This window comes from Caloenas nicobarica, chromosome 26 (genome assembly GCF_036013445.1).
Source record: "Caloenas nicobarica isolate bCalNic1 chromosome 26, bCalNic1.hap1, whole genome shotgun sequence".
Lineage (NCBI taxonomy): Eukaryota > Metazoa > Chordata > Aves > Columbiformes > Columbidae > Caloenas > Caloenas nicobarica.
Window position 1 is genome coordinate 2,400,215 of NC_088270.1, and position 11,268 is coordinate 2,411,482.

Below are 11,268 nucleotides of genomic sequence, written 5' to 3' on the forward strand. Positions count from 1 at the left end.
TGAGCTGTATGCCTTTGCAGTTATGCTGCTGCTAGGCAAACCAAACCATTTTTCCCTGCACGATGCGTGGAGATTGCAGTGTGGCTGTGCCTATGGGCAGGGATAGAGTCGAAATGGAAGCTGAAGGAAAGATCTCTCATCCTACTGTTCGCAGAAATACGGGGATGCAGGGGGAGAGGCGCATTCGTGCCCCTTTTCTTTCCGTACTCCTGCACACCACCTCTGAAAATAGCCACGAGGGCATAGCTATTTTGCACTTGGCTGCTTTCAGCAATGCCATTATGGCACCACGGCAACCCCTCAGCTTCCTGGGCACATTTTGCAGCCCGTGCGGAACTGTATTGTGCGTCTGTGACTTTGCTGACGTAGGTATGTGAGCTGGATCCAGGTACCCTTGTGTGAGTTGCGGTCATTGCTGTGACTGCTGCGTAGAGCGGCTGTTTCTCAGGTAGTTTTCTGGTCCCCTTCCTGATCACACGGTGATGCAGGGAAGGGGGCGCCTCGTAGCAAAACTGTGAAAACAAGACAGAGAAACAGGAATAAATAGCCAGAAATCTATCTGAACTATTTGTCGTAACTACCTCAATGGACTTACTCTTAACAACTGTACTATAGTCATATCACGGTCAGCTAGAAATGCATCACAGATTGATAAGCTCCCTTAAAGCAACTTACATCGACTTCCTATCATACACAAACTGTATGTTCATCTCTCATGCCCTCATCTTCCAAAAACCAACTGAGATCTGAAGAAAAATGTGATGGTGTTAGTGCCGTCCAGCATATAGTAGTCAGAGAGCAGCAATGATTTGGTGTGTTCAGAAATATTCTGGCACCTAAAGCTACTGATTATGCTTTGGTCCTCAAATTAAAACAGATTAACCTGCAGACCCACTGGCTGCTATTCACAGCCACAGAGACATTTTTTTTTACCTTTGTTTTTGTGACCACTAGGGTGGAAAAAAAAAATCCAGCTACTAACCATAGTTTTGCTAATGCCTCGTTTTATCAGCCTGGACAAGCTATTTCAAACTGTACTGAAGAAGGATGCTAATTACCCCTCAGCACGCTTCAGACAGGTTGTTCGAAGCTTTATCAGTTAATGTTAGCGCTGTACTTAGAACAAGCAGCTTCAAAGAGGTAATAAATAGTAATATTACTCTCATGTGGGAGCTGCGTAGAAGGAATGGCACTGTTAGCCATACCATGCATTTAAAGAAGCTGGGGTTTTCTCCTGCTTAATGTGACTTTTAATCTTGTTTTGAGAGATTGGTTTAGCCTTCAGGAAATGTATTTAGCACCAACATTAGGCAGAAGGCAGTTTCCTGTTGCCACGCTCTGCATGGGTAGCTCTCGGGTGAGTATACACAAGTACTACTCAGAAGGTTGGGTTTTGTTTGTTCGTTTTTCCCAACAGAGTGTGAACATCTGATTAGAAGAATGTTGGTCCTAGACCCATCCAAACGGCTCACTATTGCTCAGATTAAGGAGCACAAGTGGATGCTCATAGAAGTCCCTGCACAGAGACCTATTCTTTATCCACCAGGAGAGGAGAATGAACCTTCCATTGGAGAGTATAACGAGCAGGTCTTACGGCTAATGCACAGCCTTGGAATAGACCAGCAGAAAACTATTGAGGTAAAAAAGACTCCAACAGATCTTTGTCCCTGGGGGGAAGGTCTCCTGTTCTGTTTTTATGACTAGAAGTTATTACTTGAGTTGCTTGCAACGTTCTTTATTTCAATAGTTGGGGGGGGGGGGGGGGGGGGGAAGTCAAACCAACTGGTCCCTTCTCCAGGTTCAAATCTTTGAGGGGTTCAGTGTAGCACCTGCATGCTGCAAGTACTGTTGTAGCCCAGAACACAGCAAACTCCTGTGAGCCTGTCATTAAACTAAGGTTGATGCTTTTCTTTGGCAGTCTGGTTTGAGACCGTCTTAACTCAGAACAAAGTTTGCCTACTCCACTGCCTCTTAAATATCTTTTTGTTGTTTGCTGGGTTTTTTTGTTTGCTTAATGGGTTGGTTGGTTGGTGGTTTGTTTTTTGGTTGTTTGGGGTTTTGTTTGGTTTGGGCTTTTTTCTCCTAGATGGCAAGTCTTTCTTCTTCCTGCTCTCATGGAAGATAGAAGATAATACGTAGTTGGCTGCACCCCCACTTCTGCGCTCCTCTTTTTCAGTCTCTGCAGAACAAGAGCTATAACCACTTTGCTGCGATCTATTACTTGTTAGTGGAAAGACTCAAATCACATCGGAGTAGCTTCCCTGTGGAACAGAGACTCGATGCTCGTCAGCGTCGGCCAAGCACCATCGCTGAGCAGACAGTAGCCAAGGTAAGGTTTCATTCCTAGCAGAAGCACGCTTCAGGCTGTGCAAGGCATTCTTCTCTTTCAAAACGGTGTTTTTCCGTAGAGTCACTTAGAAACCATTGCTGGTTTCTGATTTCTGTAGTACGTAGACTTGCAGCGTCATTTTAGAAAGACTTTTCAAGGATTTGCCTCCTGTCAGAACTCTACAATGACAAATCAGTTGTCTCACATGCCTGCTACAACTGCTCCTGCTGCCTACTCCCCACCCCTCGAAATAATAAAAAATAAAAAGGAGTTTAGACGGGACTGGCCAAGTTTTAAACGAGAAAGGGAAGTTGACTGCATTCTGAAGCCCAAAATGCAAACAATGGTTTTGGCTTTAATGGCTATCTGTCTGGTTTAACCTTATCTCCCACTTTATTTCCCAGTTAAGGGGCAAGCACTATGCTTGTGCTTCTAATTGGAACACTTCCATCTTGGAGAATTTCATGGGTTAAAATGGTAGAGAAACACCATTTCTGGAGACTGTGCAACACCTGGAGTATCTTTAATGTGACTGACAAGCTGTCGAATTTATGGAGAGCTGTGCTAGCATGGGGGCTAAAAGCACACAGGCTCTATTCAGTGTTATAAACATAGTCACTCTAAAGGGACCTGTTGAAAATAGAATTACTTTCTCCCCTGCTGTTCTCTAGATACCCTTTCTGTCTCCCATGAAATGAAGCATGGAAGAGAATAGTAAAGAGGTACCCAAAAGGAAATATTAGGATCAGCCTATCAGGTTAAGTTGCCCATTCATTCTGCTGTCTTAAGCACCTGATTAAAATGTTATCGTCATGAGACTCTTAATGGCTCAAGACTTAAATATTTGTTCCTCAATAATGTAATTTCTTTTAAGATTTGCACCACTCTTTACTCCTATCACCCAGCGAGAGTCCAGTTTCATGGGGAGACTTTGCAGCATGGCTGCAAAACCTCTACGTGCATAGAGTCAACGTGATGACTGACTAATTGATTTAAGTCTTAAGGACGTCACATGTATTTTATCAAGAGCAATTCTGGGTGTTCCTAACATCTGGTGCCAGCCCTTCCATTGCAGAAGGCTGTCCAATTAGTATGCTCTCTAATTATATGGACTGATTCAGCACAGGCTCTAAGGCTGCTCAGTCTACTTCTTCCCCAGTAATTTTCTTCAGAAAGCAAGGTCATGTACAGTTTATTGTGTCTTACTGCAATAATTCCCGGATTTGGGGTTTTTTTTTTTACACTATCTTTTGTTTCATTAAGATATGCAGATGTTTTACTGCTTTTTATTTCTATTAATGCATAACTGGAAACATGAAAGACTTGGCCTAAGATGACTCAGATTTATCATCGTCTCAAGTAAATATTCTCTCAAGTTCAGTCTCCTAGGTACTGTATTGCTGCTGTACAGGACAAGTGCCCAGACTCCCCTTCCAAGAGAAATCACAACCGTGCTGCTCCTTTTCTTGCTTGAGGCAGCAAGACATTATTTGGTTTGGGATTCTGTTGAAATATAGGCCAAATTGTTTCAGCTATGAAAACATAGGTCCAGGAACAATACGGCTGACAAAGATTAAAACCTGCTATTTTCTTAGATCGTACTTCTAATGATAGAAAGACGGTGTTCAGAATAAGATTATTAATTATAAGATTTATTAAAAGCAGGTGGACTCAGATGAACAAGGAGGAAGAAAAAACCTCCTAGAGGATAGTTCCTTATGGTACTAAATACTTGTATTTTACAGCCATAGTACCACTTTTTTCCTCAGGACTGTAAACAATCTTGCAGTTATCCTAAGTAACAAGATAATTTGTTTTCACACATGGTGGCACCACAGGATTCCTCTATAACGCTGCTTGTTTCCTTTTGGACAGGCGAGTTGTGTGGATACCGCACATCAGGAAATTAAGGTTAAGAGACACTGAAAACCACTGTTTTCCTGATTGTGCCATGCTTGTCTTCCCTTCAACAGTGCACCCCCTGTTAAAATATCTTATTTCAGAGCCAGCCTGCTCTATCTTTCTTATGGTTTTTCCCACAGGAATCAGTGCATTTTAGAAAAGCCATTGAAACTAGCCCTATGCCTCATGGTAATATTAAGGGGTTTTGTACTGCATATCAAAAGGAATTCTAGCACGTCAGAAGTTGAAGGGCACCAAAGCGTCCCAAACACTGTTTTTACTGCTAGTGAGTGCTCAACTTCAATAAGTAGCTGGCTTAGTGACGTTTGGGGTTTGGGGCTTGTGTGTTTTGGGGTGGGTGGTGATTTTTTTTTAAAGTCTGAAGACTAAGAATGTAATTCATCAAGAATGAGGAAATAAATCTTCAACTTCTCCTGCTTTGGAAATGAGCTAGGTATTGTTTATTTTTAATTTGTGTCTTTGTATGTTGTTTTCTACCTAAAACTGTTCTGGTTTTGGAGTTCTTAAAATCTTTTTTAGGCACAGGCTGTGGTACCCTCAGTTAACATGCATTCACAAAATGCAAGGTTGCTGCAGTCTCCAGGTCTTCCCCCCACTTCAGGAGCAGAACCCTTTCCATTTCCTCCACCCAGCTGCCAGGGAGAGCCAGCATTTATGGAGGAAGAAAGAATTGAGACACCAAAGGTACAGCTTAAAATCACCCTCTTACTTTGTCAAAAGTCATTAAGGCTGAAAAAGATTGTTGCCTTTTAAATTACTGCCTAGTGAAAGCACAGTAGTAAAAAGTAGTAGCTGCAGCTCTGCAATAATTAGAGATGAGTTCCTTCTGACAGGGGAGAGTTCGTCATCTTAGCGCAAAGTACGGTGGAGTTCGTGGCCAGAGCATTTGCTAATCCAAACTCATGTCACTTCATTGACCTTAGTGCGCCTCCTGGGTCTTGACACTTGCAGCTGGTCTTGCACTTGCTGAGCTGGAGAACCCTGCTGCTTCTCTCTGCCTCTTCCTCAAAGACCCAATGTTCTCAACCTGCTCCCAAGCATTTACTCTTAAGCACATGCTGTCCCCAAAACTCTGGTCTCCAGCAAGTTCTCATTCCTGGGTAACCTCTCAGGATAAACAGCAAGTCAAATACAAAGACCTTTAGTATCTAAACACCCGATTTGTACATTTCTTGTACTAGCTGGACAAAACACATTGTGCCTGCTTCCCTAAATTTAAGTATTCTCTGAGCATCAAGAGTTCCAGGTAGTCCAGATTCTTTTTCTACTTCTCTTTTGCATTTAACTTTCAACAGATGTGTCTTATTTGATCACTAATCTGCCTCTTGTGTTCCTTGCTTACATTCCACAATGTCATTTGTAAAAGAAAGGTCAACCCACCAAAGTAGGTTTTTTTTCTTGTTCTTCTCAAATGTATTTTTAAGAGCCCTGAAGACTCCTCATATATAGCTTCCAATGCAAAGGGTTCGCTGCTGAGTATCTGGAGTCACCTACTCAGCTACTCATCCAAAAATTCAGACAATTGAGAACAGGAAGGTAAAATGGAACCTCAACTAACCATAAGCTTCCATTGCCAGCTAAAGCGATTACCATACCATGTGCTTAAAATTCCATCTCTCTGCCAATTTCATAATAAGGCAGCCCAAAGGGTTCCATTTCTGTTAGGTTTTTTGTTGAATGGTAAATAGCCAGCAGGACCTTCTGACTGTCAAAAATTATTACAACTGGAGCATCTCAAATAGGTCGTAGCAGTTCTCAGGCCGTTTCTGGAACTAGGAGTGCCTGTAAAATCTTCACTGGAGTCCACGTAAAACTGCAGCTCCGTCTAATGGGTTTTGTTTCCTGTAATCAGACTGGAAGACTTTGTGTGGGCTTTCCACACCTCCACAGTTAACAGACTTAAATGAATTCAACTAATAGGGTGTGACGGCTCCACAGCCTTACGAATATACAGTTATAGCTTAACTCTCCGAAGGGAGCTAGCCTGATCCGTTTTGCCATGCAACTGTGAGGTCTGTGACAATACTCTGCAGGGTAGCAAAGAATAAGTGAAATACATGGGAGGTAGCAGTTAGAGCTTTTGTGAGGAAGGGGAAAAAGCTTAAAAGAATTACATTTATGAAGCGTATTATTATTCTCGTGAAACTTTTGTTGTTCTGTCTCATATCACATCAAATTATAACTTTAATTTCAGCATATTGTATTTTGCCTTTTGCCAGCCAGGGGTTTGATTTCATGCTTGGCATTTAGAAGCTTTTATTGCTCACTTACTGGTTAGTTACCAACACTAAGAGTGCGGCCCTGGTTCTCATCACTGTTTTAAGTAACTCTTTGTGTGGTCTCTTACAGCTAGAAAGCAAAAAAGCGTTTTCAATATCCAGGCTGCCTTCAGCCTACATGATAGACAGAGATTTCTTGCACTTTAAGGTGATGCTCTGTGCACATAATTGAAGGCTGTCTATCTTCTCCTTGTGCCATTTAGGTAAATGGCTGCCTGCTAGATCCTGTACCTCCCATGGTGATTAGGAAAGGATGCCAATCACTGCCTACCAACGTGATGGAAACGTCTATCGATGAGGGAATAGAGGCAGAAGGACAGGCAGAAGATGACCCCGCGCAGGCATTTGCAGCCCTCCAAGCAGCTCGCTGTGGGAAGCGACGCCACACTCTGGCAGAAGTTACCAATCAGGTGGTGGTGATGCCAGGCACAGGTATAGAGGTTTGCATGGACATCTCAAAGCTCTTTTCCTGCTCTCAGCACCCATCTAATAAGGCCAGGATGAAAACCACTAGGTTTTAAGAGTGACGAGCACGAGACAGAGTTTCTTGGGTTTTTTTACTTATATTTGCTATAAAGGCCAAGGGGGAAAAAACCCAACCCAACCAACCAACAACCAAAAAACCCCAAAACCTGCTGTACAGACACTATAAAGCCAAAGCAGCAAATATACAGTGGTAAAGTCTGGCAAGTTGGCTTGTTCTTTTTCACATAACTAATTGTCCCCAAATCATTCATCCTATAAAGATGTGCTGGCAGAGGAGGACAGTGGGGAAACAAAAACCTCTGGATTCTCAGGGATTCCAAACCAGCAATATGATCAAGCCTTTGAGCTCAGGCTATAGTCTTGTCAGGATTATCTATGGAAAAAGAAACAAACAAACAAACCCCCCAACCAAACCAAAAAACACCCCACACCGAACCCTCTCCAGACAAGCCAGTGAACATCATCTGCATAGCTTCTTATTGCTGCAGTAGTATGAAAAACAGTAGCAAATCCCCATTCTGGCACTGCAAATGTTAAATTACAATTACTTTATTAAACTTGATTTTTTTGTTTCATTTCCTCTAAGACAGTCACTGTTGGCAGGAATAGCTTGAGCCTGTGGCACTTCCTTTGCTTTGCTAAATTACTGCAGCACTTTTCCTTTTATCCTGGCTTTTGGTTTTTGTCACAGGGAAAGTCTACTCATTGGATGAAAACTCATCTCTGGGCAGTATTGATTCAGAGTATGACATGGGATCCATTCAGAGGGATATGAAATTCCTGGAAGACACCCCGTCGTTGAAAGAAATGGTGCTAACTAACCAACAGGCACCCAGGATGACACCACCTTTCATAGGTCTGAGACCCGCCAATCCAGCCATGCAAGCGCTCGCCTTCCAAAAGCGAGAGACCCACAACCGCTCTCCTGTCAGTTTCCGAGAGGGGCGCAGAGCTTCTGACACATCCCTCACGCAAGGTAATTAGAACTGTTGTCATGACACGTTATACTTAGGGTAGTAAATGGACTCCCTGCACAGAAGCAGCAAGCCACCTTGTGACGTGGTTGGTACTCCGCTTCCCTCGCGTTTGCTGTGCTAGCCAGATAACCAATTAGCTGATCTTCTGACAAAGGTTTTGCTCAACTCTTCTCTAGGAATTGTAGCATTTAGACAGCACCTCCAGAATCTGGCACGAACCAAAGGAATCCTGGAACTGAACAAAGTCCAGTTGCTGTATGAACAGATGGGATCGGAAGAAGAACCTTCCCTGACATCAACTGCCACGCAGTTGCAGGACCTCATTAATAGTTCTCCGCAGGTACTTCAACCAGAAATCAAACTCCCATCTTTCAGGTGTTAAGGCTTTGGGATAGATAAGGAGAGAAGAAGGTGTTCTGGGGATCTGAGAAGAGCTAATTTAGTGATAAAGTTCCCTCTTCTCCTTTCTGTCTTCTGTAGAATGGAGAATGGCCATTTGCAGGCTAGGCTTTACCATCCTCATGGTGTCAGTGACCTGGCCTTGTTAGCTCTCAGAAACCAACATTTTATTATTGCTTCTAATCTGAAGGGTGTTTTAGATTTACAAAACCCAATAACATGTTACTCCGTTGGAGTTAGTCTGGTATAATTGTTAAGAGGTGCAAGAGCCGAGTGATAATGGTTAGCCTGCTTTGCACAGTGAAATGCTAAATAGTTTCTACCAGCTCCCTGGTTAGTCGTTCCAAATGGAAAAGGTCACAGCAAACAGGAATAATAAGTTTCTCTTAAACCCCAGGAATAAAACGGGTGAGAAGTATGTAGGCCTGTAAGCACCTAATGTTCGAGAGGAAGGCTGCTGGTGTTAAAGCTCTAGCTGTAACTCTTTGACTGCTGGAAGACCTGAGTTCTAACAGCCACAAGGTCGTGATGGTTTCACAAGGACCTCTCACCTAATGTAAACGTGCTGCAGTGCTCGTGGTATTCTCATGACAATTCACTCCCCTCCCAAGTCACCGCTCTCCAGCTTGCTAGAAATGCCCACCCCATCCGTGTCCTCTCCACCACTACTGAAAGCTTTTCGCCTCCCGTTTGAAGCTGTGAAATGAGAGCTGCATGAAAGCACATTCAGAGTTTTGGACGGTTTTCTAACCCTGTACATTTGCTATTTCAGAGGGCAAGTCAGCAAATACATTATGTATAATACCATTTTAGTTACGGATGCAAGCCCTTGCCATTTTGCAGCACGGATAGTTCAAAGCTTTGTCATTTCGGCTGCACATCATGCAGCAAAAGCGACAAAAAAATCCGCCGGAGACCAGTCCATATGGCAACTGTGAAACATCTGTCAGGGGAAATCCTGAAAGAAAGGGTTGAGGCAGAAAAGCCTTTTCTGGGGATGAAGCTTGTTCCTCTTCTCTCTGCAGGAGGAACCATCTCAGCAGCAGCAGGAAGCTGCATCTGCTTTCCCTAATGGTGCACATCCCCCATTATTACCCAGACGGCAGAGCTTAGAAACACAGTACTTACAACACAGGCTCCAGGTACTATACCTCCCCTCCACTCAATTAAACCAGCTGCTGTTACTACACAGCAGACTAACCTTTTAGATCCCATTACTCGGGGGAATCAAAGGCTAAATTAGACAACAGCTGAATTTGAAATTACGCTGTATTTTTCTTTTGTCAGACACTGACCCTAATTATGCAAAAAAAGCCTACTATATTACTGCTGATTTCCTGCTTCCAACTCAGGACATTCTGTGATGATTCTACGCAAACATACTCTGCGTGTAAGGGTTAGAAGCCAGTGAGCAGTAATGGTTGTGGTTTTAGACAGTAGCTGTGTCGACAGCTTCTGAAAACGGGCAGTTATACTGTCATAAGGATAGACAATCTTTGTTCACTTGCTTTCTGGACTAATGCATTAAAACAAATGCAACTTAAAACAGCACTGCTTTTCTTTCAGAAACCCACTCTACTATCAAAAGCTCAGAATAACTGCCAGCTATACTGCAAAGAATCACCCCGGAGCCTGGAACAGCAGTTACAGGAACACAGGTAAGAAGCTTCCAAGATATGCAGATATTTATTCTTACTCTCAAGAGTAATAAAGAACTGGAACAATCTCTGTCCATCTAGAAATTCTATGAAAAAGGAACACTTCACTTTAAAATTTGTAAGGACGCAGTCCTTCTTTTAGAAGACGGACAACAGTCCTGCCACATGTTCGCAAACTTTTGTGCTGCGAGCTCTTTATCAGGTAACACTACTAGGGTGCAGGTAAACTGCAAGTACCTGCATGCTTCGTTTAGTGCTAATGGGTGTGTAGAAGCATAGGAAGAAGCTACCCTACTACTTCCATTGTTGCACTTAATTTCACTCTCATCCTCCCAACCACCCACTGTTTATAGCCTACATATTGCACTAGTTATTTTAAGTCAGAACATGGATTGTGTATTTCTGCCTGGTGGGAAGCCCTGCAGTCATTTAGGTATTTCGTGTCTCATTCCCATGACCCAGTAATTTTACCGTAAAGTAAATAAACTGACCTTATATGACAAGAAAAGGTTTAGAAGTGACAGTCCTCTGAAACAGTTACAGTAGAGAGTGAATAGATTTGAAGTGTCCCCTTGTACATATTATAGCAGACAAGATTTTAATTGCCAAGTTAAAGGGCTCTAAACTCTTTATGAGCTCATCACTTGGTAATTGTCAAACAAGTAAGCAAGATAGACACTAAAGGCAATTACCATCCCTGAGTTTTGCAGAAGAATCACAGAAAGTGAAAGGACAGTAACAACCTAGTTACATGCTGTCCAGAACAAAACGACTAAGGAACATAGGCATAAATATACTACTTGATTTCAAGAAAGTGTGCAATCTGTAATTACTTTTTAGCTTGTGGCCCCTCCTGACAACTGTAGAGTTGATTAGTCCTGATGAAGAACCTAACTACCAGTACCGAGAACAGCTTGGTGTGCTTTAAGAATAGGACGTTTGCATAGAGGAATAAGCTGGGAAGCAACAGATTTATTTTCTGAACGCTGTTGGCTTGTGTCAATAGTAGGTTTCCTATTTCTGTATGCTATGGTAATTGGCTGGCAGGACACCTCCACTTTGTTGTATCACAGGAATTTCTCAAAGGTAGCTATAACCTTGCATTGTGTTGTAAATTCTTACTGTTTGTAAAGAGTCAAAAACGTGGAATTTCACAGAAGTTCATAGGGAGCAGTGCAGTTCAGAGAAAAAGAATATGGGGGGGAAGGAGACTTTGT

General features: G+C 42.7%; 1 protein-coding gene across 3 annotated transcripts in view; it reads left to right on the top strand.

The window, feature by feature from the left end:
* Positions 1-11,268, top strand: part of SIK2 (salt inducible kinase 2) — a 43,630-nt gene that overhangs the window by 28,102 nt on the left and 4,260 nt on the right. Inside the window, exons 7-14 of one of the 3 annotated variants that reach the window (XM_065651911.1) lie at positions 1,418-1,638; positions 2,177-2,329; positions 4,772-4,936; positions 6,735-6,963; positions 7,709-7,993; positions 8,171-8,334; positions 9,419-9,535; positions 9,960-10,051. In XM_065651911.1, the coding sequence (XP_065507983.1) occupies positions 1,418-1,638; positions 2,177-2,329; positions 4,772-4,936; positions 6,735-6,963; positions 7,709-7,993; positions 8,171-8,334; positions 9,419-9,535; positions 9,960-10,051 (1,426 nt within the window). The remainder of the gene's footprint in view (positions 1-1,417; positions 1,639-2,176; positions 2,330-4,771; positions 4,937-6,734; positions 6,964-7,708; positions 7,994-8,170; positions 8,335-9,418; positions 9,536-9,959; positions 10,052-11,268) is intronic. The other 2 variants (XM_065651912.1, XM_065651913.1) reach the window with 2 other exon arrangements.